At 46.8% G+C, this 27,867-nt stretch overlaps 1 protein-coding gene and 1 pseudogene across 2 annotated transcripts; one reads left to right on the forward strand and one right to left on the reverse strand.

Annotated features, from left to right (window-relative positions):
* The first annotated feature begins 71 nt into the window (after positions 1 to 71).
* On the forward strand, positions 72 to 27,603 carry ACER2 (alkaline ceramidase 2). The gene is made up of 6 exons (XM_084898089.1): positions 72 to 337; positions 9,489 to 9,603; positions 10,339 to 10,480; positions 18,687 to 18,824; positions 21,245 to 21,382; positions 23,710 to 27,603. Exons 1-6 carry the CDS (start codon positions 230 to 232, stop codon positions 23,894 to 23,896), a joined length of 828 nt encoding a protein of 275 aa, XP_084754215.1. The 5' UTR covers positions 72 to 229; the 3' UTR covers positions 23,897 to 27,603.
* Positions 3,314 to 3,808, reverse strand: LOC311629724 (small ribosomal subunit protein uS8-like; annotated as a pseudogene). The gene has a single exon. The product of its transcript is annotated as a small ribosomal subunit protein uS8-like (transcript).
* Positions 27,604 to 27,867: the final 264 nt, after the last annotated feature.

A 27,867-nucleotide genomic window follows, 5' to 3' on the forward strand; every position in this document is an offset into this window, starting at 1 on the left:
CCACAGGGGGCGGGGCCTGGCGGGGCGGGGGCGGGGCCTTCGAGCGAGGGGAGGCCCACGGGCGGAGCGGGGCGCGGGGAGGCCGGCCCGGGGCGCCACATCCGGCGGCCGCCCGGAGAGCATAAAACCGCCGCTGTCGCCGCCGCCGCCGCCGCTGTCGGCGTTGTTCGCAGCCGCTCTGGCTACCTCTCGGCCTCGGGAGCGTCTGCTCCCATGCTCCGGGGCAGCCATGAGCACCCCGCACTGGTGGGACCAGCTGCGGGCCGGCAGCTCGGAGGTGGACTGGTGCGAGGACAACTACACCATCGTGCCGGCCATCGCCGAGTTCTACAACACGGTGCGGGGCGCGGGGCGCGGGGCTCGCGGGAGGGGCTGGAACCTGGCCGTGGCTCCGCGAGTACCCGGGGCATTGCATTCTCTCTCTCTCTCTCTCTCTCTCTCTCTCTCTCTCTCTCTCTCTCTCTCTCTCTCTCTCGGGCTCCCTCCCCGCCCGCTCCCTCCCGGTCTCCATCTGTCCCGCTCTCTTGCCCCTACCGCGTCGGCCGGGCTCGGCTTCCTCCTCGGGTCCTGTCTGCTGACTGTTGTGTCGTGCGGTCCCCACCCGTTCTGGGGCCAGTTTCTGGTGTCAGCCGGTCTCTGCGTTGGGGCGGCTGCGGGGAGCCCGTGGGGACCGCTCCCGGCCGCCCCCGGGGTCCCCGGGGCGTGACGCAGTCGGGCCGCATTGTGCGGTTTTGCTCTGAGCACCTGCCCGGGAGCCCCGGGCACCGGGCGGCACCCCCGCAGGGCTCCGGAGCGGGGCCCACGCCGATCGTGCTCACTGGCCCCAACCCGCGTCTACATCCATAGTAGTAGGTCGAGTTCCTTTGGGCCGGAACCAAGTTAATTACTTATAGTTCTTACTTCCTTGCCTTGCTTGGTACCCGGTCCAGCGCCAGCTCCAGCTCAGCGCCCCCGGGCCAGGCGTGTGCACGCTCTGGATCTGAGGTCCGGGGAAGGAAAGGGAAACTTGGCATTGATTTGTGGACATGACTTCTGGACTTGCCTAGGTCTCCAGACAGTGCAACTTCCCCCCTGCAGAACCCTGTGTGCTTGCTAGTCTTGGTTGGAGGAAAAGCTTGGCAACTGCGAGGGGAAGACCTGTGCCCACGGCTCAGGATTCCGGCACCAAATGTAGGACTTTGCTTGGTCATCTGAGTGGTTTATCTTTTCACGGGGAGCAACAGGAACTCCCGGCTTAAGGTTCATTGAGAAGTTGAGGTGGTTCTTTAGAATGTTCACCGTCGATTTGCTGGAGGGAACGTTGGCGTCAGCCAGGTGTTTATTGCCTGGAAGGGATCTCTGCTGAGCTGGTCCCTGCCCTCCTGGTCACGGATGAGCAAACCGAGCTCTTGGGAGCTGGCAGGGTGTCTTTTCTGGTGGGTGGGGGCCACAATTCAGAAGTCTGCATCCTAGGTCCTCTTATTGCTGAAACCCACGGCTGCGGCTGCCCTCTCTGCAAACACTCCTGCTTTTATATGGCCAGGTTAGTTCCTCAGGAACACATCTTCTGCTCTTCGTAGATTCAGGTAGTGGAGGAGGCCACACCTCACCTGTCGGACCACCTTTTTCAGCCATGCTATCCGTGTAGGGGGCGCCCACATCACTATGAGCGGGGCTGGGTTCTTTCAACGGCGGTGACTCAGGTTCTCCATTTGAAAGTGGAGACCACTACCAGGGATTTCACCAGTTAAAGAAGAAATGACAGCTGGGGGACAGGGTCTCCTACTCTCTGCAGAGTCATTATCGGTGGAATCTGAGGCCAGCAGAGAGTCAGGCCTGGTTATTTGGCCAAAAGGTGTATGTATAGCTTGCACTGGGCCTGCCTTGAAAAGCCCCAGAGTGCTGGATACAGGAGAGGATTTGTTTGGTTTCACTTTTAATCTGGTTCCATTGGAGCAGTTAGGTGGTGAGTGCCAAAATCTTTTTTTTTTAATCTTTTATTTTTTAGAATTTTAGAAATCAACTGTTGCCCTGACCGGTTTGGCTCAGTGGATAGAGCATCGGCCTGCGGACTCAAGGGTCCCAGGTTTGATTCTGGTCAAGGGCATGTACTTTGGTTTCAGGCACATACCCAGTAGTGGGGTGTGCAGGAAGCAGCTGGTTGATGTTTCTCTCTCATCAATGTTTCTAGCTCTCTATCCCTCTCCCTTCCTCTCTGTAAAAAAAAAAAAAAAAAAAAAAAAAAAGAAAGAAAGAAAGAAAAAGAAAAAAGAAATCAACTGTTGATCTTTAGCTGTGGCATGGTGGCTGATTAGCCCAGCTGGTCTGCCTGACAAACCTTACTCTTTGAAATACTTACAAGCCACAAAATGTGCTTCAGCAGTGCCCAGAGCCTAAGGTCTCAGGAAAGTGGCTGGTCACCAAACTTGGTTGGTCCAAGAGTTTAGCAAAAACCATAGCTTCTCTGTTCCCGTGCCCTGGTTATCGGTGGTGCTTATACGTCACTGGACAAACCTCTTACTCCTGTGCTCAGGAAGGCAGTGAGCCTTTACTTGGAGATTAGCATCTGATTAAATCCTCATAGTAAGGCAGCAGGTGTGGTTATCAGTCATATGAGAAAATAATAATTATCACCAATTTTAGAGAAGAAGTTTAAGGAGTTGAAATGTAAAGTCAGGAGCCTGGGAGAGGGATCCAGAAGACTCTTAATAAGTCTTTGGGGTAGCACAGTGGTCGGCAAACTCATTAGTCAACAGAGCGGCAAACTGCGGCTCGTGAGCTGCATGTAGCTTGAGAGCTGCAGTTTGCCGACCACTGGGGTAGCACATCGCTACTACAACTTCAGTTACGCTAGTTTCCATGGATTGTTTACTGTGTTGCTGAAGCTCTGCTGGGCCAGCCTCGGAAGTGGGTGCTATTTTCTGTGCCCGTTTTATAAAGGAGCAAACTGGGGCCTAGATAGAGTATGCAAGTTGCTGAGGTCAAGAAAAGGGCAGAGCCCAGCTGGTGTGGCTCAGTGGTTGAGTGTTGAGTGTTGACCTATGAACCAGGAGGTCATGGTTCTATTCCCGGTCAAGACACATGCTTGGGATTCGGGCTCGATTCCCACTGGGGGGCGTGCAGGAGGCAGCTGATCAATGATTCTCTCTCATCATTGATGTTTCTCTCTCCCTTCATCTCTAAAATCAATAAAAATATACTTTTAAAAAATGGCAGAACTAGAGTTAGAATTTGGTCCATCTGACTCTGTTAAGGTACAACTTGTGAAGGTACAAGTGCCATTGTAGCACCTTAGATTTGTTTATGTGGCACAATACATCTATTTGTTATTCAGTTGTTGTTGTTTTTTTTGTCCTGTGAGGCATTTTATTTCACAAATGTATTATATCCCTAGAAAAAGAATCCCAGGATTTTCCCTCCTGTGTGTTTTCGTCTTGCTTCTTCATGGTCCATGATGCCCGCTGAGGTTGTCAGTACAATGAAACCAAACTGACGGGATGGAAGCAAGTTGTTCTGCCATTTTTCTAGATCTTTGAGTTGCACATCAAATCTGGGGCTGATTACTCCACACTTGTTCAACCTGCCTGTGAGGTTCACAACTGTTTCCCAGCTCTGTGGTCATCAATAATTTCAAATTCGCCAATGTAACCATGCTTCATCATCACGGTCAGAAACCGGACGATGACTTTGGAGCACGGCCTAATGAGGACTTGGCGTTTGCCTCGCTGTTCGGCATTGTTGATACTCTTCAGAGCATCAGCCAGGACATTCATGCGCACCATTGTGGCAGCACAGACCGATGGCGGAAAGAGCCAGTTGTTTTTTTAACTTAAATCCTGCCTTGGGACCATTTGATGCTTGATTTGAAAAGTTTGTTTAGTTTATTGTTTTGGTTGTTGTTTATTATAACACTAATACATGATTATGGTAAAAACTTCAGAGTATTCATGTTGTAAAATGAAAAATACCCTTTCTTCTGTATATTTGTTGTTGTTATTAATCTTCACCTGAGGATATTCTTTTCCATTGATTTTTAGACAGAGTGGAAGGGAGGGAGGGAGGGTCAGAGAGAAAGAGAGACACATTGATTGGTTGCCTCCCACACATGCTCTGACCAGGGCCAGGGACTGAACCTGCAATCCAGGTACTTGTCCTTGATCAGGAATCGAACCTGTGACCCTTTGGTTAGACCCATGCTCTAACCACCAAGAAACACTGGCTAGAGCTCTTCTGTATCTTTTCAGACTTTTTCTAGGCATATAAAAAGCACTTGTAGCCCTAACTGGTTGGCTCAGTGTATAGAGCACTGGCCTGTGGACTCAGGAGTCCTGGGTTGGATTCCTGTCAAGGGCACATACTCAGGTTGTGGGCTGGGTCCCCAGTAGGGGGCGTGCAGGAGGCAAACAATCAATGATTCCTTCTCATCATAGATATTTCTGTCTCTTCCTCTCCCTTCCTCTCTGAAATTAATAAAAATACATTTAAAAAAGTGCTTGTATTATTTGTCTGAGTCTATGAAATATGTATGTATATTGCATATACAACCCAATCTAAGTTTTTTTCAACCCAATTGAGGTACTACACAAACTTCTGCTCCTTGGTTTTTTCACTTAATATGTCTTGGAGATAGTCCTATAGTGGCTCTTATTTTTCTTTTTACAATGTCTACACAGTATTTCATTTAATGGATTAGCCATAATCTATTTAACCAGTTAATTCCTTATTGATGGACTTTTAATGCAGTTGCTGTTTGTTTTATTGGTTTCTGAAAGTGATGCATATCATACATTATATAGTCATTCTGACTATCCTCATACATGCATCTGGATATATTTTTGCAAGGGCTAATCCTAGATCGGGAATTACTGTCAAAGGGAATATTCACTTTAAAGGCTGATAATTATTGCTAATCTTTTTTTATTTTCAATTTCAGTTGACCTACTTTATTACATAAGTTTGAGGTGTACACACCCCAGTGATTAGACATTTATGAATTACTAAGTGATCATCCTGATAAATCTCATCTGACACCATACATTAGAATATTAGAACATTATTAAATATTAGATATTGTCTATGCTGTATTTTATATCCCTGACTATTCTGTAACAACCCATTTGAATTTACTAATCTCTTCACCTTTTTTCACCTACTCCTCTAACTCCCCTCCCCCTCCCACCTTGCCCTAAATCTTATCATCCTTTGCTTCAGCCAAACACAAATATCTTCTCTAAGAACACAGCCTTTTGCTTGAGCACATTTTGCATTATTTCTTCTATGTACAAGTTTTATTACATTTAGTTTCTTTTTTAAAAAAATATATTTTTATTGATTTCAGAAAGGGAGGGAAAGGGAGAGAGAGAAACATCAATGATGAGAGAGAATCATTGATTGGCTGCCTCCTGCATGTCCCCCACTGAGGATCAACCCCAGCATGTGCCCTGACCTCCTGGTTCATAGGTCAACACTCAACCTTTGAGTCATACCAGCCAGGTGAATTCGGTGCTTTTTATTTTAATGTTTAGGTTTTAAGGCCCCAGCCACACTGAAGAGGAAGACTCCAGACCTAGCTTCTTTGGACAAGTGGGGTGGGTGTCTTTTAACCACTGGACTTAGCCTTTGGGGACTCTGATGCTGGGCAGTGACTCAGGGCCAGAGGAATCAGCTGGTGCTGAAAAAAGTCTTGAAGCAAAACATGCATAAAATCAACCTATGATCTGTTACCTCCCCCAGTCAGATAAGGAAAGTAGAGTCCTCTTTATATGCCAAAAGCCCACATCCCATTATCTATCTGTAGGACATAATCTTTCATCCATCCATCCATCCATCCACCCATCCATCCACTAGGCAACTTCTGTATGCCTTCACAGAGACCGGACCCACAGCCATCTGGGTGGTGAAGGCCATAATAAGAGTGTGTGTAAGTCACCCAGGTGTTAGAGCTCGGCATGGGGTTGGTGTACAGTGGAGGGTGGAGGGAGGGATTTTGCAAGAAGACTTCTGTGTAGAGTGACCAACTCGTCCTGGTTTGCCAAGGACAAAAGTGGACTTGCTTGATTTTAAAAGTGAAAGTTCCATGTTCTGAAAACCATCCTTAGACCCAGGCAAACAAGGACAGTTGGTCATCTCAGAGGCTGGAGTCGAGCAATGGGATGGATGGTTAGGAATGTGCATACAATGAAGACACACAGGGAATTTTCTTATTCAGGGTGTTGACCCTTATCTGCTTATGAAAAACTCAGAGCCTCTTGCTTTGTCAGTATTTACCCTCTGCTGGGGAAGTGCCCATTCACATGCATCAGGATGAGATTGCAGTGTGGTCATGAGATTACTTTGGTGCAAATGTTATGTGGGAATTCATAGAATGAGGAGTTTTCTAAGGAAATAATACATTAAAATTTTTTTGCTTTCCTTTCAATTAAAACAATCTGTTTTACAGGCATTAAATAATCCAATTCTCCAAAGGATAATCCAACAATAGGCTTTAAAAAATACCTCTTGTCTGAACTATTCTTCAACTTTAGTGACCCCATATGATTCTGAGAGGAAGTTTCATGTCGCAGTAGATATGGAGCCACTGAATCTGTCTTTTAACCACGACTCATTTGCTTTTCCGTATTTCTTTGGTAGTTCCTTCCTCTTTTTGTCTTGGGGGAGCGTCTCCTTCTAATTTGATTTTTTCCTTTTCATAGACTGACTTGTTTAAAAGGCCTGGTGAGGCCAGCAGATGTTGTTAGATGGGCTGTGCAGAAGTTAATAATGTGATTTCATATTATTTGGGTGTATCTGTTAAAATGGTGCTTCTAAGTGAACTTTATTATGTGCATGAAAAAAAAAAGTGTTTTGAAGTATAATAATTTTACTGCAGGTTTCATAAATGACTCATGCTTTTGTGAGTAATGTGTAAATACACTTAAAAGTGATTTGTGTATACCTTGTTAGTGTTAATATAAATTAATAGGGCCATTTGGGGCAGCTTGGCAGCAGTTAGCTGCCTTTGGTTGATGCCAGGGAGCCTGAGAGGACTTGAGGCAATAAAGATATATTGGGAATAAAAAACAAATGTGTTATAATTTTCCAACATTGTAGGTGGGGCTGTAAATAGGTGTCCTTCCTCTGGGGAATGGCTAAAAAACCCCACAGAAAACCAAAAAACTCCTGCCAACTGCAGCACTTTTCTCAAGTGAGGAGATAAATCTATATGAACTAAGATGGAAAGATGTATAAAGCATGTTGTTAAATGAGAAGAGAACGTTGCAGCCCTGGCTGATGTGGCTCAGTTGGTTGAGCTGTTGTTCCAAGCACCAAAGATCACCAGTGTGGTCCCCATCAGAGTAGACCACCTAGAGGAAGGTACCCCGTTTTCCAGAACGATGCAGCCCGCTAGGGGTTTCAGCCTGGGATTTTAACCAAAGGCAGCAGTCCTGTTCCCATTCAGTCCCCGACAAGGATCTTATCTGTCTTTCCTGGTATTATTTCTCTCCCACTCGGTCTTTCTCCTCTTGCTGAAAATGGTGTCACTCCTAATCTCTCTTGTTCACAAAAGGTGATGGAGGCCTATGTTGGCCACTGACGGTGCCAATCCTTATCTGTCGTTTGCGGATGCATTTTGTATAGCTGTGCACCAATGTGGTTTGTAAGTCTGGAAAAAGCCTTCTATTGTACCTTTCCCAGTCCCTTCAGTTCAGTTCAGGCACTCACCCTCATAGTTTGTGCTTTAAAATCCCCCATGCCCGTGGCTTCTCAGACTTCCTCTGCCCCATTCCATCTCTGAAAGCACTCTCCTTTAGTCCTTTTGAGTGTACCCCCTCCCACCTCATTCCCACCACTTAGACTTAGCTGTTCACCTTCTGCACACTTCCTCTGTGTACATAGTCCTATATGAGGAGCCGTCACTCCACACTTAGAGGTGAAATGTAAAAAGCTGAATATTCCCACCACTTCATACCTTCTAGGATGGCCTTCACCAGGCAAAACCCCCAGAAAGTAAGTGTTGGTAAGCATATGGAAACATTAGGACCCTTGTACAGTGCTTGTAGGAATGTTAGATGGTTCTGTTGAAAAGAGGCTGGTGGTTTCTCAGTAAGTGAAACGTAAAATTACCTTGTTGTCACTGGACAGGGGCCGGGCTGAGATGGGACTGCCCCAGCACAGCTACTCTGTCCAGAGCGGTGGTCCCGGGCCACGTGTGGCCACTGAGCACGTGAAGTATGGCTGGTCCTAAAGGAGACGTGTGGTCAGTGGGGGATTCACACTGGGCTTCACAGCCTGGATCTGAACGAAGAGAATGGAAAATATCTTATCAGTGATACTTACATAGTGATTACATGTTGAAATGATAATATTTTAATATTATATTAGATAGAATGTGGTTTTTAAAAAGCCAAATGCTGCCCAGACGGTATAGCTCAGCAGTTGAGCATAGACCCAGGAATCAAGAGGTCCCTAGTGCGATTCCCGGTCAGGGGTTGTGGTCTCGGTCCCCAGTAGAGGGCTGTAGGAGGCAGCCGATCAATGATTCTCTCTCATTGATGTTTCTTGCTCTCCCTCTCAATTCCTCTCTGAAATCAATATATATATATGTATATACACACACACACATATATTTAAATAAAAGCCAAATGCCTTCTGGAGAGATAACAGAGAGGCTTAAATCGCACTGAAGTCTGAAAGATAAAATGGTACATCATTTTGTTGCCCAGTCGGCATGGCTCAGTGGTTGAACCAGGAGGTGAAAGTTCAGTTCCAGGCCAGGGCACTGGGTTTCACACTCAGTTCCCATGGGAGGCGTGCAGGAGGCCGCTGATCAATGTTTCTCTCTCATCGATGTTTCTGACTCTCTATCTCTTTCCCTTCCTCTCTGTAAAAAAATCAATAAAATATATTTAAAAAATAAAAAATAGATAAAATGGTATCATTTTAAAGCTGGGAAAGAACCTACAAATTTGATATTCACCTGGAAGTAGGTTTTAGAGTGAGAAAGCGACAGAGAGAGACGGGGGATCTAGGGAGAATCTGCCTCCTGAGGGCCTGGGAGGAGAGGCTGGCCTTGCTGGCAGAAAGTTCCTGGGGCTCCAACTTGTCTAGTCCTCCTGACCTTTATTTAACTTTATCCTTACCATTATTTAGTATAGATTTTATGGTAAAAAAAAAAAATGTATGGGCCAGTAAATTACGATGCTGCTTAGTTGGTCTAAGCGGGAAAAGAACAAGTCCCGGGTTCTTTGAGTCCAGGGGGAGCAGCTTTCAGACGGCAGTGTTGTTATTGCTGCTGCTCTGACCAAAGCGGCGGGAAGGAGCCCGCTACATGCTTATTCAAGTTTTACGTTTTCCTGGTTGTGCATCTGCAGGAAGGAAGGTATAACTGCTTAGGCAAGATGCATGGCCACATTGATCTCAGTTTGCAAAGGACATGCTTGGAACAAGTTGCTTTGTGTTTTGTTCTGTTTGTTTTTTTCCCCTCCCCCTTTTACTTAATATTTATCTTTTCATTTTACATTTCCCCCCAGATCAGCAACGTCTTGTTTTTCATTTTACCTCCCATCTGCATGTGCTTGTTCCGCCAGTACGCAACGTGCTTCAACAGCGGCATCTACTTAATCTGGACTCTTTTAGTTGTAGTGGGTAAGTGGACCCGATTGGGAGCATGGGCTGAAAGGGAGGAAATGGAATTCCAACACTTCCTGTCTCCTGTGAACATTGTGTTTTGTAAACCAAAGTCGCTCTGACGTCTTAGCGTGCTTTCATGTTGCTTGCTGGAGGCCAAAAGCACTCTTGTGAATATGGGCTCGATAACAAGGTTGGCGGTCATTATCACTTAATTGCATTTGAGGGTTCATTTGTGTCACTGCTATTGGTGGTATGCCAATGCAGTTTCTGAGAACGTCTGAAGAAAGTCATGTGGGACAATTGAACTCTGATGAGACTGTGGCTTCTAATGGATTAAAGGTAAAAAAAAAAATCTAGTTGTTTGATCCTTCATTGTTCTGGGAAATTCTTGGGCAATTTCCACTTCCTTCCACAGGCAGATTGGGAACTCTTAGCAGGGAGAGAATGTTGACTTCTTTTTACTGCCTGATCCCATGCAGGCTCGTGGATGAAGAGAGACCGTGCTCAGCTGTGGGATCATTAACGTTCTGAAGTGCTGACAGTTAGGCCCTCCTTAAAATTCTCTCTCTAGACTTGAAGTCTGCATGCCTAGGTGGTGTGAGTTTCTTCCTTCGGTTTCTTTTTTCAAAGAGAGCGAGCGATCTGGCGATTGTGACGGTGGTTGGTGAAAGGCTCTCCTTAAGCAGTGTATTGAATTTGTGAGTCTTTTCTTCTTCGGTGACACTTGTTATTGGTTGTAATTGATTCTAGGAATTGGATCCGTCTACTTCCACGCAACTCTGAGCTTCCTGGGTCAGATGCTTGATGAACTTGCAATCCTTTGGGTTCTGATGTGTGCTCTGGCCATGTGGTTCCCTAGAAGGTACCTGCCAAAGGTCTTCCGGAATGACAGGTAAGCTTGTGCTAGCCACTGCTAGGTGCAATACCCGGTATCATATAATATGTCAAGAAACAGCACATGATGAAGCCCAGCCTGGTGACGAGCTCATCGCACACCTGTTTAATACCCCCTGATTGTTCAGAGTCTGACAGTATAAATGAACTGACAGATGATAGGGAGGATTCTATATGCTTAGAGAAGAATTTCTATAACAGGGACAGAATGTCAAATGTCTCCCTTATTTGATGTGAGAAAAATTGGAAAGATTGTCAGTGGGGGAGACATTCCTGAAGGGCAGTTCAAAGACCCTTGATTTCCTGTTAGAATATTTCTTTTAGTCCAACCTACTCCACCATTTTATAAATTTACAGTAGAATCCACTAAGGAATTGGTTCTTGGAGCCATAATTACTGTAGTTGTCCAAGTACAGTGTTTTTGCTTCTGATCACACACATACACACATACACACACACACACACACGCACACCCCTCCAAAGTGGAAACCCAGAATTTCAGGAAAGGATGCACTTTAATATCCATTGTGTTATGCTTTTATGCTTGAGTATTCATCCAGTAAATACTTTTTGAACCCTTACTATTTACTATGCATTTTTCTAGGCTTCTAGGCACTGGGATGTATCAGTAAATTAAACAACAGATCCTCTGCCCTGGATGAGCTTACACTGAGGTTGGGGATATTGTGAATCAACAAACATAAATACTATTAGGGAGAGAGAAGTCTGTGACGGAAATGAAGCTGGTTAAGGGGTTGTAGTAACTTGGAGCTTGGTCAGGGATGCCTTCCTGAGGAGCTGTATAAGGGTATTAATATCTGAGGGAACAGAAGAGAGAGTCACCCTCATAAAGATAAATGTTCCCAGAACATACTACCCACATGTTTGTCAAGGTATCTATGGATAAATAGTCTAAAAGATAGGGATTCAGTTAAGCAAGCTGGAACAGGGACAGGAGCTATGCAGCTATTAACTGTTGTGTGTGGACTGAGATGGAGGCGTGTCCATGAAATATAATGGATGCACAATCACACTGTAGAACTGTGTGTGCAATATTCTAATTTTAGAATGAATGAAACATCCTCTTGTTGAGTATATGTCTTTGTATGTGCACACAAATGCCTGGAGGATGAGGACAGCCACCACCACTCTTAGGAATTGGGGTGGGGAGAGAGCTTTCATTTTTACCTTAAAAAAAAAAAAAAAAAAAAAAAAAATATATATATATATATATATATATATATATATATATATATATATATATATTTTAGAGAGGATGGGAGAGGGGAAGAGAGAGAGAGAGAGAGAGAGAGAAGCATCAATGATGAGACAAAATCACTGATTGGCTGCCTCTTGCACACCCCTCACTGGGGATCAAGCCTGCAACCCAGGCATATGCCCTTGACTGGAATCAAACCTAGGACCCTTCAGTCAGCAGGCCGATGGTTTCTCCACTGAGCCAAATGGCTAGGACTTATTTTTACCTTTAATCTACACTGTTTTACAAAGGGCACATGCTAATTTTTAAAAAAATATATTTTATTGATTTTTTACAGAGAGGAAGAGAGAGGGATAGAGAGTTAAAAATATCGATGAGAGAGAATCATTGATCAGCTAGCTGCCTCTTGCACTCCCCCCACTGGGGATATGCCCGCAACCAAGGTACATGCCCTTGACCGGAATTAAACCCTGGACCTTTCAGTCCCCAGGCTGACGCTCTATCCACTGAGCCAAACCAATTTTGGCAACACATGTTAATTTTTAATATGAAAAATTTTTTAAGTATTTTATTTTATTTTAAGATATATTTCATTGATTTTTTTTTTTTTTTTTTTTTTTTTTTTTTTTTCTTGAGAGAGGAAGGGAGAGGGATAGTTAGAAACATCAACGAGCTACCTCCTGTACATCCCCTACTGGGCATGTGCCTGCAGCCAAGGTACATGCCCTTGACCGGAATTCAACCTGGGACCCTTCGGTCTACAGGCTGATGCTCTATCCATTGAGCCAAACTTGTTAGGGCTGAAAATGTATTTTTAAATGAGGCAGGGAGAAAACACACTATAAATGGATTAGCTGTAGGATCTTCATCCTGGGTAGCAGGAATTGAATTAAATAGTGTTATCTCTGAGGATAATCAAGTAGAAAGAGGTCTCCTCAAGAAGGTTACTTATCAAAAAATGAAAGAGAAAAAAAAAAGTGGAGAGAAGGGGAGGTGAGGAAGGAGGGAGGGCGAGAAGGAGAGAGGGAGCGGGAGGGTGAGGAAGAGAGAGAGCCGCTATTTACCAGTCGAAGTGAAAAGGAGGTACTCCCCATCTTAGATGAAATAATGAAATCCGGTCTCCATGTGGCCTTGTCCTCAGTGGAGGAAATGCACATTAAACCACACAGGTTGCCGGGACCGGTTTGGCTCAATGGATAGAGCGTCGGCTTGGGGACTGAAGGGTCCCGGGTTCGATTCCGGTCAAGGGCATGTACCTTGGTTGCAGGCATATCCCCAGTAGGGGGTGTGCAAGAGGCAGCTGATCGAAGACTCTCTCTCATCGATGTTTCTAACTATCTCTCTCCCTTCCTCTCTGTATAAAATCAATAAAAATATATAAAAAAAAAATAAAAATAAACCACACAGGTTAGTTTAGCTGCTCTGGTTTCTAGTCTTGCCTGGTCTCCTTGTTCAGCTTCAGGACAACGACTGAGGGTGGTCAGAAAGCCTTGTGAGCGGGAGGGGTGGGGGAGGGTCGGAGGCAGTGGCACCAGGCAGGGTCATGAGGTGAGTTTGCAGGCGGACTTTCTGACTCTGCCCCATACGCACACCATTTCCTCTTGGCTTTTCCTGTTGTCTCCGAAGGTGCCCACCAGCCCCTCCGTCCTTTCCCTGAGCCTGGCGGGGTGGGGTTGAGAGCTACGGTACTGTTTTGCTCTTGGCTCTCATCTTTCAAGTCCTGGCATCTGAGCGAGAAGTGGAAGACATGGGAGCAGGGTTTTGTTTTATTTGTTTGTGGCACTCTGGAGGCCTAGATTGAAATTCCAAGTGACATGTTTTAATGCACTCATAAGAGAGAACCTCTTTCTTTTCTCGTTTCTTGAAGTTGTTATGAGCAGGAGATGAGAAAATGGGGCAATGGCTGTAGTAATTCACGCTTACCACCTGAAATAATGAAAACAGCATGAGGAGGCAGGGAAGTCTGTGACCTTTGGGGCTTTTCCATCACCAGCACCATTTCTCTGTGGAAGCTGTGACCCCTCTTCTCAATTTGAGCACAGCCCTTTGGCGGCACTGACCACCATGTATGCATATATCCCTGGCCTTGGAGAGTACCTGGGTTTGAATCCTAGCTTCCCGGTTTATAAACTGTATACACTCTAACTTTCTATTTCCTCATCTATAAAATTAGGTAGCTCTAGGGTTTTTGCGAGATGACTGCAGCACTTCGTAGGTACTAAGATCAGGGTGATTGCTCAGAGTTAGCTCTCATGTCTGCCCATGGCACGGAGAGGTTGCTGAGATTGCTGCCGGCCTCTGTGAGGTATGCATACAGATGGAAGGGGGGAATGAGCATTGAGGATTCCAATGAGCAAAGACAGAAACGGTGCCTGTGACAGGAGGCCGCTCCCTCTAAGTAAGGATGTCCATTCCACTTGTCTGTCTTCAACTTGCAGTGATGGGGGGAGCAAGGAGAGCAAACCCCTCCGAGGGGCTCAGGGCCCCGGACAGGTGGCAGCTCTACAGGAAGTGGCAGGCCAGACCACAGACTTCAGGTCAATGCCAGCATTTCTGAAGACCAGGGATTGCGTGGCTTAGCTGCCTGAATGCATCAGATAGTTAGCATTGATCTCTCCTTTTTGTTGGTTTGTTTGTGATCTAGAATTTGCTGGACTGTTTCTAAAAACCTTTTCAGAGTAGTTCCTGTGTGAAATGCAGGAGAGGAGTGAGCATAGAAGCTAGGTGACTGGGTCAGACAGATATGGATTTGAATGATATACTTTTTTTTTTTTTTTTTTTTAGAGCTCTGATACCTCATTTTGCTCATCTGTAAAGTGGAGATAATAGCAGTACTATCTCATGGGGTTAGAAATGTATGATAAAATCTTACAAAGCGTATTAAGGACTCACTCAGTGCTAGCAGTAATTATGAATGACTAATAGGGATATGCGTTTGAAGATAAGGATGATAGGAATAATTGGTGGGTTTAAAAAAAGAAGGGCATTTTTTTCTTCTTGTCTAGAATGTTCTTACGAATTGTCAGAACACACACTCCACTATAGATGATTATTAATAATTTTTAGACATTTTTGTTTTGAGAAACAAAAAACAACAAGAAGTATTATAGACGAATTATATCCATTCTAAAGTAATTTATCCTGCTGTGGTTTTGAAGAGTTTGCCTCTGCAAAGTCTAGGGACAGACCTCACTTTAGTATCATGCAGCTCATTCTTTGACTCCTGGATACCAAGGGTGCAGGCTGGGGTCTGTGTGTCCTGCTCTCACGCTGACTAGGTGACTTGGGGTCACTCTGACCCTCCGGGCCTTATCAGTTCCTCACCTATAAAACCACAGGGCGGGCCTTCCAAGACCAATTGCTGTGGTCCTGTGACCGTCAGGGGCTTGTCCTAAGTAGGTTGTTGGAACCCTACAGGGTAGTTTAAAGCAGTGGATCTTAACCAGGGACATTTCTGCCTCTTAAGGGGCATCTTGGAAGTTTATAGTGTTCACAGTGATGGGACATTTTCTCACCCATAAATTGCATTTTACTTCAGAGGAGTAAAAGGGCCATTACAAATACTTGATTTTAAAAATGGGCAGAGGGCCTGACCGAGTGAAAACTACTGCTTTCAGTGGTAGCTAAAGATAACAGTAATAGCTTTGTTATAATTATAACATGGTGATGGTGGCGGGTGCCTAGGTTTTGGTTTGGGGAACACAAGAAGAAGGGGTGCTAAGAGTTCCCTGACCTTGTGTTCAGTTGGAGCCCACAACGGGCCGGATAGTTGACAACAGGATCGGTGCCAGCGGTAGTCATCATTGCTCAGAAACAGCCTGTGGGCCCCTGGCTGCTGGCTATCGCTAGCTCTCTCGTACCGAGGGCCTCGGTCACTCCGGGCCTGCTGGGCTGCCACGTGATTTCTGGTGCCTTCTGGTTGCGACATCAGGCTTTCACAGGATGTCCTGGATGGCCAAGCAGCCTTCCCCAAGCACATTCCTCCACACCCGCTGGACTGATGTGGGAGGTGGCTGCCCTCGTCGAAACCATGTTGTGTCGAGCTTGCTGCCTTTGAACTCTGGCAGTAGAGTCTTCGGTGATTGCAACACCAGCTCAGTCAGATTTTCCCTGGGAGTGTGCTGTTATTAACAACAATAATATCTTAAAGAGCATTTATTCTCAAGCGGAGGCAGTGATTGCGGGTTTTATGAGCAGACACCATGTACCGGGCACTGTATGGGGTGCTGCGATGCTTGCAGAAACCCCCTTAGGCAGGTGTCTTCACTGGCCCATGGGAAACCGGGAGCTTGGGCAGAGTCCCGTGATTTGCCAGAGATGCCACAGCCACTGCGTGAGGAGCAGAGTGGACACACACTGGTCACACCGGAACACCCGTGCTGAGAACCCCTGTGGCTCTCTCGAACCTGTGTCTGAATCCAAACCACTGGGTGCAGGGAGGTGATGCCACGTGGAAGTGTTAACTGTGTTTCCCCCGTCTAACAAGGCCCAAAGCCGTGCCGTGTGTCACAACTCCTCAACCCAGGGAGAGGGTTGTTGTGGGTCCCCAAGGGTCACACACATGATGGGGCTGGGAGAGCAGCAGCCTTTTACCCAGTAGCTCAAGGATGCCAGCCAAGGTCAGGGGAAAAACACGATTCTCCTGGGGTTTGCCGCCTGGATCCTTTCCCAGACATATTTTCTTCCTCTGGTCGAAGTTCAGGGCTGCAGTTCCCGTTCGTTCCGCTCAGAAAGTTGGCAGCTTGATCAATGAATTCCTGTGCCTTGAAGATAAATGGTTTTCCTCTTAAGAGATTAATTTGTATTTTTAAGGTTTCAATGAACTTTGATTTTTTTTATGAAGGAATTTCATTTAAATTAGTTTCCTAGCTGTGACCTGTCCCAGGGCTCTTGGCCAAAGTAAACTGTGCTCATCCCAGAAACGTCAGGAACATCACGAGCTCTTACATTTCAGGCATAGATGAGGCCGTAGGGACGATCTGGTTCAGACTTTTCGTTTTCTCGATAAGGAAGTGGGGTCCCGAGGAGAGAGGAAGCAGCGCGGTCAGCATCACGTCGCCGATTCTGGCTCTTCCTATTGACAGCACCTCCACCCAGAGTGAAGGGAGGCTGTCAGTTATTTTTCTAAGATTTGTCGTGTCAAAAACTTGTCAACACAAAATGCCAATGCATTCTAGACCGTGGATTGTCAGTAAATATAGACACGTTACAATGCATTAAAGACTTCTACTTTTGTGAGCTAGACACAGGAGGTTTTTTCTTTTTGCATACACACACACACACACACACACACACACACACACACACACATACACTCTCACACACACACACACACACACACACACACACACACACACACACTTGATATTTAGAGAGAGGAGGGGAGAGTGAAACATTGATTGGCTGCCCCCTGCACGCCCCCTTACTGGGGATTGAGCCTGACACCTGGGCATGCGCCCTGACCAGGAAACCAACTGGCAACTCTTCCGTGCATGGAACCACACCTAACCAACAGCCACACTGGCCAGAGCGACGTTTTTCTTTTAAGCCAGGAAGCTTACAGAACGGGGGCTGATAAACTCTGTTCTGTGGGGCAAACTGGGCCACTGCCTGTCCTTCCAGATCAAGTTGTCTTGGAGCACAGCCCTGTCCGTTCACGCCCTTACTGTCCACAGTGGCAGAGGGAAGTCACTGTGTGACCCGCAGAACCTAAAACATTCACTGTCTGACCCTGTCCAGAAACGTTTACCAAATCCTGCTGTAAAACATGGGAAAAGAATGAGAAGACAAGTATCCAGATCTCACCCCTAGGGGACTGAGGTTGATTATAATGTTGCCGTTCTCGTGGCTATTTAGAAAATTTCTGGTTATTCCCTGAGGATAAATTCCTAGAAGTGCAATCACCAAGCCAGTGAGTGTGAGTGGTTCTTAGGCTCTGGGTACGTGGTGCACAATTTCTTCTCAGCTTCCACTCCCACCAGCAGTGCCTGCACTTTGTCCACATTTAACAAACGAGACCTCCTTAGTTATACAACTTAATAAAAGGAAGATAAATGATCCAATAAAAAAATGGGAAATGGACCTAAATAGAATCTTTTCAAAAGAAGACAGAAGGAAGGTCAAAGGACACATGAAAACATGCTCAAAGTCACTGATTATCCGAAAGATGCAAATCAAAACAACAATATGGTACCACCTCACACCTGTCAGAATGGCCAACATCAACAAATCAACAAATGACAAGTGCTGGCAAGGATGTGGAGAAAAAGGAACCCTCGTGCACTGCTGGTGGGAAATGCAGACTGATGCAGCCACTGTGGAGAACAGTATGGAGTTTCCTAAAAAAACTGAAAATGGAACTCCCATTTGACCCAGTAATCCCACTCCTAGGGATATACTCTAAGAAACTGGAAACACCAATAAGAAAGGATATATGCACCCCTATATTCATAGCAGCACAATTTACAATAACTAAAACTTAAAAACAGCCTAGGGGCCCGTCAGCAGATGACTGGATCAGAAAACTATGGTACATCTACACAATGGAATACTATGCTGCCATAAAAAAGAAGAGATTCTTACCATTTGCAGCAACCTGGATGGAATTGGGAGAACATCATGCTAAGTGAAATAAGCCAGTCAATGAAAGAAAAGTACCACATGATCTCATTCATTTATGGATAACAAAGATCATTATAAACTGTTGAACAAAAAGATAGATACAGAGACAGTAAAGCATCAAACAGAATGTCAAATTACAGTGGGAAGGTTAGGGAGCAGTGGGGGAGATAGATCAACTGAAGGACTTGTATGCATGCATATAAGCATAACCAATGGATGCAAAACTCTGGGGGCGAGGGCATGTATGGGAGTAGGGTAGGGGGGCAATGGTAAGATATGTACACATATAATACCTTAATTAAAAAATGAGGAAAAAAAAAAGACCTCCTTAGCTAATGGATGGGCTTTGCTTTCACCGATTCAGGGGCAGGTTCAAGGCCGTGGTCTGCGTCCTGTCCGCGGTTACAACATGCCTGGCATTCGTCAAGCCCGCCATCAACAACATCTCTCTGATGACGCTGGGGATTCCTTGCACTGCGCTGCTCATCGCAGAGCTCAAGAGGTGGGTGCCTCTCCCTGCCCTTTGCTGTCCCCGCGACAGGGACACACCAGCTCCTGGTCCTTCCCTCCCCCGAGTTTTCGTTAGCTCCTGACAGCTGTTTGAAAGCAGGTTCGATCTCATTTCCTGAAAGAGGGAGCAGTTGCTTTGTGAGTGCAGCAGCTCCCAGGGGTCCAAAGCTAGCCTAGCAGAAACCTCTCCAGGACCTAGTGTGCCCGTGACCGAGGGGCCTAGAGTGTGTGAATTCTAAGAAAGGAGAATAGGTTTGTTCATGTGACAGGAATAAGGAGAAGAGTCCTAAAGGGGCAGCTGCAGTCACACACAGAGGGAAAAAGAAATGCATGTCTGTGTGCAAGGTAACAGTGACTTCTGGTGTAGGACTGTCGATGGCTACTTTCTCTCAGACCTCGTTTCTTATTCACAAGCCACCAGGAAAGCCTTTTGTCCTCGGGTGAGCATTTTCCTTCGGGGAGCTGTATACTCGGAGTTCAGGCTGATATGGGGAAACATTTTAGCTGAGCTCTTTGTGTACACAACTATCATCTTCCGGCCCCCGTGCTCTTAGGAAACGCTGCTGCTCTGTGCGCCCGCTGTTAGAAATGCATGACTCTCTCACTGCCGAGGACATGGTGCCTGGGCAGCAGTCTTCTCTCTGTCCCCCAGTGAACCTCACTCTGTGGAATGTGTCGGTCAGCTCTCTGTCTTTGTTTTGAGCAGGGACATGTACATTTCTATCCTTTGCTCTGCCTCTGGGGGTTGCGTTGATTGTCAGCAATACCAGGCAGGGCCAAAGGTGGCCGAAGAGGTCGGTAAGCCTGCCAGCTGGCCACGGAGGGACACTGTCGGTTTTGCCTCTTTAGCTTCTTTGAGGAGCCTTCAAGGACCAGGGAATTAAGATACCTATTTCCAAACACTAACAGATCTTTTTTTTTTTTTTTTTTAAATATATATATTTTTATTGATTTCAGAGAGGAAAGGAGAGGGAGAGAGAGAAACATCAATGATGAGAGAGAATCATTGATTGGCTGCCGCCTGCATGCCCCCCACTGGGGATTGAGCCCGCAACCCGAGCATGTGCCCTTGACCAGAATCGAACCCAGGACCCCTCTGTCCACAGGCCGGTGTTCTATCCACTGAGCCAAATCAGCTAGGGCCACTAACAGATCTTGAAACCCTTTGAAAAACACACACAGTTAAATAGCCGATAAAGACATCTGAAATGGATTTGTAATAGTCACCTTTTCTCTTTCTCATTAGCCTCAATCCTAGAGCTTGTTTCTAGTCTTTTCATTGTCTTTTCTGAGCCTTCTCTCAGAGCAGGAGGAAATAACGTTTATTATGACTTGGGGTCATGATCTGATGTTTGCTGAAATTTTGGTGGTGTTGTCACATTACCAAGTGACTCAGCTACATGTAAAATATTGTAAAATAGACTCTTTTTTTTTTTTCCCCCTGATCATAGGAGTGAGTTGATTGTTAAGGAAAACTTTGAGAATGCAACAGAGGGTCAAGGAGAGAAGCAACAGTAGACTTCTGCTCAGATTTTTCTATTCTAAAGTTGGGTTCTGCTTTTGCACTTAACCTCACATTGGCATTTTGATCCAAGCCCTGAAAAGTGGGGTTATACCCAGTGACGGTCAGGTTTGGATAAGCCCCAAGTGCAAGTAAGCCTGGTGTGCGGCATCTGGCAGGGTCTGCCCTTCGCCCACAGAGGAAGGGACAGTGCGGCTGCCCTGGACCCTGACTCTGCAATGCCTCCCTCCCAGCATCCCAGGTAACAGCCCCACCCCCCCTCCTGGCCAGGGGACTCGCCATATGACATTCCACCTCTTTCTGCCACTCAGCACACACACTGCGTCTCCAGCTCTCTGTGCTGGGCTGTTCCGTAAGCCAAACTTTCTGGCATCAATTAAACTGAGTGTATACTCAGTGCTAGACCAATTGCCTATATTTTTATTGATATTTGCTTCTGTCAGATTTCATTTTACCTTTAAAAAATGGCAAGGCTAGACGCCTGTTTATTTTGCCTTTTAGAGTAAGGAATAAATTGTCTCTATAGTTGGCTTGAGCTTCTGACATGGAATGATTTATTTTCCTGAGAGGGCTGGAGAAGAACAGGTTTTGGTCGGGGGAAAGGTTAGGGGTCCATTGTGGATATGTTAAATGTGGATCTATCTGAGACATCGGTGGACGTGTCTAGAAGGCAGCTGGGTTTGGAGTCTGGAGTGAGGGAGGGGCCTGGGTGAGAGGGATGGCTCTGGGGCCCCTCTGTGTACATACGGGACCCACATCCACAAGCTGACGGAGTGGCGGTATGTGGGGTAGGAGTTCCAGTGCCAAGGGGCTGGGAGACGTGAGGAAGCAGACCCATGGCTGGGGAGGTGGGCGGAAACCAGGACTGATGACACCGGGGTCCCGTGCAGGTGTGACAACGTGCGCGTGTTTAAGCTGGGCCTCTTCTCCGGCCTCTGGTGGACCCTAGCTCTCTTCTGCTGGATCAGTGACCGAGCCTTCTGTGAGCTGCTGTCGTCCTTCCACTTCCCCTACCTGCACTGCGTGTGGTAAGCCCTGCCGGTGTGTGTGTGTGTGTGTGTGTGTGTGTGTGTGTGTGTGTGTGAGGGAGGCTGCAGGACCGGGAGGCTCCGTTCTCCCTCCAGGTGCCCAGGGGACAGGGGAGCCTGAGTGCGCCCTCCCCTCAGACACTGTCAGACTTCTCAGAAGCAGCAGAAACGACTGTCCAAAGCAGAATGGGCTCCCGGGAACTGGCTCAGCCAGAACAAAAAGACCTAATTGTTTATGCTTCAAGTCGGGGTCTCTGACCTCTAGCTCCATTATTAACGCATAACGGAGCCTGAAAACCGAAGCTGTCACCTGAGCTCTGGCCAGACCGCTCGGGCGGGGGAGGCGGGGAAAGCCTGGGGCAAACACGGGGGCCAGTCCAGGGACGTCCAGCCGGGAACCACGGCGAGGTAAATATGACCTTTCTCAAGGTGTCGTACCTTTTGGTCAACCCACGTCCCCTTTTGGGTTTGAATGACCAGGTGAATGCTGGGGCCTCCCAGGTCACCTAGGGACAGTCTCACCCATTCATTTCACAGGCGGAGGCAGTGGCCCAGACAAGTACAGAGAGCTGTTCACGACTCCAGCTGGTCATATAAAACCAGCCTCGGGTCCGATAAGAGGGACTTGGAGCACCTGCTCCTGGGGTGCTCAGGAGACACTGTTGGGTAAAACACCGAAGCTGGTTGCGAAGTGTGCAGCATCCTCTCAGACACTGAGGAGGAAGCTGAGTGGCTTCCTGGCAACCACTTCCGCTCCAGACCCAGTCACCTTCCCCTCGCTGTCCTCCAGGACTTGTAATGCGAGCAACAACGGGGACCAGGGGAAACATGTAGGATGTCCCTTGCAGATTGAGAGCCTCCAGGAGGGAATTCCATTGGTAACGAGTTGGAAAAACTGTTAGATCTGATTATCCAGACGAAGTTTGACTTCTGTCAGGAGATGCCTCAACACCAGATGGTTGGGAAGCGCTCACTTGCATTTCCTTGAACATGTGACCTTGTATATATCCACCTTGAGACCCAATCTGCTCCCAGTTTAAGGCTTGGGGACTCCCATTATTGTATGTTAATTCTAATTGAAAAATGAATAATAATAAAAAGGCCTGGGGACTTCAGAACTCTTTGCAAAAGGTGAAATAAAATAGAACAGCTCAAATTGGGATTCCAGCCTTAGTATCCATTGCCTGATATTTCAACCTTGACTCACACTAGTGAGTTTATAAACACTTTATATGTTTGTTGAGTTATAATGACAGATAATAGAACACACAGATTAATACTTACCCGGTGGGGAGATGCCATGATCACAGAGGTGGTTTTCCCGGGCGAGGCTTATCCATGGCGCTCGGTGTGCTGACCCTGTGATTTCCCCGAATGTGGGAAATCGGCTGCATGACATGTGGTAGTGGGGACTGCCTTCCTGCTCTCCCCTGAAAAACAAAACAAAATGCACAGATGTTAGTGTGTGCTTTGGTGAGTTCTGGTAAGTATGTACACCTGTGTGAATATGACCTCACTCAAGATACGGTACATTTTTGTTGACCCAAGCAAGTTCCTTGGGCACACTGACAACGTAAGTAAAATTCGAGATTATACTGCAATAATTTTGGTTTAAATTTCAGTTTGTTTTTAAATTTGGTGTACTTTCTGCCTTGTTTGTCAAAATGGACCATCTTTTTGTCCCGGTTATAAAATGGCTTGCTTTTTAATAGCAAGTTTAAACAATATAGAGGAATATAGAAAGAGAGACGCTCTCATAATTCCATCTACCAAAGAGAGAATGGTTGTTAATGGCCTGAGGTATATCCTTCTTGAATATATGTATGTCTCCGTTAGGCTTTTTTTAAAAAAAAATAGCATCATTCTATACATGGTCCTTTGTTCTTCCTCACACAAATACTAGGTCATGGACAGCTTTCCTTACTAAGGCCTGTCTGTTATCTTCATTTACTTTGTGTGTCTGATCAGTCTTCACAGTGTGCTTTGTAAGTCCACCCTCTTAGCCCCGTTGTAAACCCTGGGCTCAGTCTTCTGGGTGGGATCCCAAAGGCATTTGCATGGTGGTTCCTGTTACCAAGCTGGAATATCAGAACATTCTAAAACAGGCTGTTTGCTCCAGATTTATCGTTCCCCTGCTCACCGGGGATTGCTGACCTCCTTCTCCCCTTGCTAATGAGAAGAGGCCCCCCAAAGGTCAAAGGTCGTGCATCAGGAAGGGTGGGTCAGGCCAGAAGGGGTTGCGGGGGGGGGGGGGGGGGACCCGCAGCAGCCAGCGCAGCCTCTGCCAGGGCAGGTCTCACCTCCTGTCCTGTCTCCCTCCCTTCCAGGCACATCCTCATCTGCCTGGCCGCCTACCTGGGCTGCGTGTGCTTCGCCTACTTTGATGCCGCCTCCGAGATCCCTGAGCAAGGCCCGGTCATCCGGTTCTGGCCCAGCGAGAAGTGGGCCTTCATCGGCGTCCCCTACGTGTCCCTGCTGTGCGCCCACAAGAAGTCCTCGGTCAAGACCACGTGACGGAGGGCGGGCTTCTCCGCCTCAGGCTTCTTGCCTGCAAAGACCCCTGGGGGGTCTCAGAGTTGGGGGTGGGGTCTATTTTCTTAAAAAATGCTATTCCCTTGGGCTTTCCCTGGTATGTGTGGACCCCAGGACTCCACTGCTCCCAGAGATGGAGCCAGTAGGGGGACTCAGTGCCTCCTTCCTGCGGGTCTGCGGGCTCCTGACCCAGCCATTCCTGCTGACAGTCAGATCCTGCCACAGACAACACCCTCCACCCTCTGATGGAGGACCAGGTTCCCACATGGGAAAACCACACACACGCACACACAGGCACACCCACGGGCACACCTGTGGCTAGGGAAGCTAGCTTTCTGCTTGTAGCGCCCAAACACCCGGGTTTCACATGCCTTTGTGGATCCTTTCACTTCTACCTCTGCTGAGAGATGGAGACCTGACAGGTGAGGGTAAAGCGAAGGAGAAAACCCCTCTACGCCAAAACGACTCTCCATTCGAAGCCATTTCTGAAGATGACAAAGGGTTTAAATACTGACACTGTTGTCCCCCAGCCCAGCCCGGGAGCCTCAGACATACAGAGAAGTCGCTGGGTCCCTCCCCAGACCCCGTCTCCCTGCCTGACTTATAACATCCCCGGAGGGCTGTGACAACCGTGAGGGTGGGCATCCGGGCTCAGAACTGGGAGCAGCCACGAAGTTTGGAAATGAGTTCTCATTGGCCGCCTCCTGTATGCAGCCTGGACGTTACCTCAAGAACATCCCCATTCTTTCTCTGACTTTCGCTACGGTGGTGATCTCCACGCTCTCTGTAGATGCTCCGAGCACTGGGTCCACAGCCTCTGGGGCTGGCAGGAACCACGCACCGGCTGCTTGGGCCTGGGCTGGAGCAGCAGCACGAAGCTGTTGCCTCCGAGTTTTTCTCACCTAAAGTGACACTGGCTACGACCAAGTCTCCTCTTCACTGGAATGGACGGAGACTCCACACCCTCATGAAGGTGTGAGGGAGGGATTCAAGACCTCAGGAACACTCATTCTCACTTGGGCGCTTGTGCGGCCCGGAGACTCGCCACTGTCTCAGGCACCTCCCAGGGGGGCAGCACAGAGTGGGGTCTGCCCAGCAGCTGTTCCTCCGGCTGGAATCTGCACAGGATCTAAGGCAAAACCCCAAGAAAGAACGGAATTTATAGTTTAAGAACGAATGACTTTATCTTCTTTGGTTTTCAAATTATTTTAGCAGCAGAACCCTGTTGGCAGTAAGAAATCTTTATGGAACCCCAATGTGTGAAGTGGGTTTTATTAGCTTACATTTACTTTAAGGTTAAACTTACAGCAGTTCTTTAACCTATCAGGCAGTGAAAAGGCAAATTAACAATTTGGTGGTTTTCAAGGTAGGAAAATGTGGTATTGAATGAGTGTACATATTGCTATACTGTAGTGTAAAAATATATTCTAAAAACTGTACTTGGGTTAAATATTTCAGGAACCTCTAACCCACCTCTATGCAGCCTAGGTGGTTCATGAGACAGAATTGGAAAACTGCCGAGTCCTTTGGGTTTCACGTCTAGAATTTCTAAAAGGGGAATGTCAGACCGTCCTCTGCAGGTTGGCTTAGCAGGCGGATCCTGGTTTCGTCCATTCTGCATGATGAATGCCCCCAAGGAGGGGGGTTGGCGTGTTCTAAGCTCACCTGTCTTAGCGTGGGAGCATACACCAGGAGAAGCAGAGAGAGAGGGTAGGACGTTTCTGGAGGGTTCCTTAGTGAGGGGAGCGTTGTCAAGGATGGAGCATTTATCCCCATCAGATGCAGAGCTGCTTCCCTGGGGAGCACTCCCTTCAGCTCCCAAGGCTTTGACCTTCTGGAAGTTTTGGGGTGTCCTTTGGAAACGGGCCTAAGCGGTGACTGCTGGACGTAAGAAAGTGCCCTGACTCTCTGAGCACAAGAAAAGGACTAAGTTCAGATGTCAGGAGGAATGCTTCTGATAGGAAAACAATGCCCTGCTAGGGATTGGTTTTAATGCAACGAGGGCTGAGAAAGAAGTGGGGAGTGGGGTGTACTGAGGAGGGCAAAACATAACTCGATTGAACTGTAGCTTGCCAGTGTGGGATGGCAAATCAAGAGAGTATTTAAGCTAGGTGGGTGGTATCATTCATATTTATAGTTACATACATATTTATAATGCCTTGGTAGCACTACTTGCTCTTTAAAGAAAACTGGGATACTACAAGATAGTCGGAGAGGTCATCTATTTCTATAGCTCAAGGACAACCATTAATATTTTGGTATATTTCCTTCTAGTCTCTTCCCCCCTTCCCCCCCACCACAGTTGTACGTAGATGTTTTCTAGAGCTGATGGGTTGTCCTGTAGTTTGAACGGAATGTGAGTGGGAGTTGGGTGTTTTGCACGGAGAGCAGGCCTCGATGTGCACTTGCGTTAGCACGACCCTGGAGAGCTCGTCACTGGATTCTGAGTCTGACTACTGAGTCTTCCCTGCTGACGGAGCCGCACTGGAGTCATGGACTGGATTCTACTGGATCCGCTTCTGCTCTGGGACTGACGAGTAATAGGAAGTAGTGTTAAAATGTGGCCCTAAGGTTTTGACGTTTGCCAATTTAAAATAAGTGAAGGGCTTATTTCATTAGTGAATGTGCAATCAAGAATCTTTCTCTCCCACCTGCCAAGGAGGGAAGTGGAGGTTTCACACTTGGGAGTTAGATCACGGCAGTTGCTCAGCATGGCTGTCAGATTTCTGTTCTGGGTAGAGTTTGCCCCAAATCAGTACCCAGAAGGAATGGATTTTGCATATTAAAAAAGTGTTACCATGTTATTAAGTCAATGATTCTTATTGAATACTGTTTGATTGATTATTGATTTTTAGGAAAAGAAATATTTATCCCCTTGATGAGTATATTATTATAAAACAAACACTTCAGTGAAGGTGCCTGGGAGCAGGTGTCTGAATCTCTTTGGTCACATGCTACATTTTGGGGAACTCTGTGCCTGTCCCTCTGAAGCGTGCCTGAGCTTGAGGGCCATCAAACACGGGTTTGTAAAACACCATCACCCGTTCTCATTATTGGGCTTCTCAGGCGGGCAAAGCATCTCACCAGTCCATCATGCTTACATGAGCCAGTTAGTGCCATCGTGGCGGCCCCGGACTGGATTGGAGCCCGCCCTGGCTCTCCCTCCCTCACGCTGACCTGGGACCGCTGTGAGGGACAGGTGAGGGTGGAAGCTGGCCTAGCCAGAGCCCCGAACAGAGCTCCTTTCTCTAGAGGGACTTGGGACCTTTCCTAGCCAGCCTTTGCCTGGGTGCTGCCTCTAGCTGGCCAGAGAGAAGTCTCGGGCCAGGTTGAGATTCCTCATGGATTTTATAACATCATTCTCCTATGGACTTTTTTTTTTCTTTTCTTGAATGGCTCCTACTATAAGGGACTAATTGTTTGAATTGTATCTTTATATGTTAAGCCAGATTTAAGAGTATTTTATAACCACAATTTGTAATTAGAACAAATATAGAATTTTCAGATATATTCTTTCTATAGTCTGTACTTTATGCAGGGTGTGTGCTGTGTAAGGTGTGTGCCCACGGGCTGCGCTCTGTTCTTTGGGAGAAGTGTGAGGCCTTTTGTAATGGAGCTCTTGCACCATTCGGTGAACTCTGACAGCTCTGTTTCATAATAAAGCTGTGATGGCATTTTCTGTGGGTAAATATGTATGTTTGTAGTTATTTCCACAATGACTTTGAAATGCCTGTGTAAAAACGCATTAAATGGATTTATAGCAAAGCACATTTACGCAAATTCATTCATTTAAAAAAAATACTTTTTTTTTTTTATCAATTCCTGAGAGGAAGGGAGAGAGAGGAAGATAAAAATATCAATGAGAGAGAATCATTGATCGGCTGCCTCCTACGTGCCTCCTACTGGGGATGGAGCCTGCAACCCGGGCATGTGCCCTGACCAGGATTGCACTG

Source organism: Pipistrellus hanaki, assembly GCF_964339955.1.
Source record: "Pipistrellus hanaki genome assembly, chromosome: 11".
NCBI classification, from domain to species: domain Eukaryota; kingdom Metazoa; phylum Chordata; class Mammalia; order Chiroptera; family Vespertilionidae; genus Pipistrellus; species Pipistrellus hanaki.

Excerpts from the sequence above, each read along its gene's own strand:
- ACER2 (XM_084898089.1), top strand. The coding sequence starts at position 230 with ATGAGCACCCCGCACTGGTGGGACCAGCTGCGGGCCGGCAGCTCGGAG. Across the intron at positions 9,604-10,338 it reads GACTCTTTTAGTTGTAGTGG|GAATTGGATCCGTCTACTTC; the intron begins GTAAGTGGACCC and ends AATTGATTCTAG. Across the intron at positions 18,825-21,244 it reads CTCATCGCAGAGCTCAAGAG|GTGTGACAACGTGCGCGTGT; the intron begins GTGGGTGCCTCT and ends GGTCCCGTGCAG.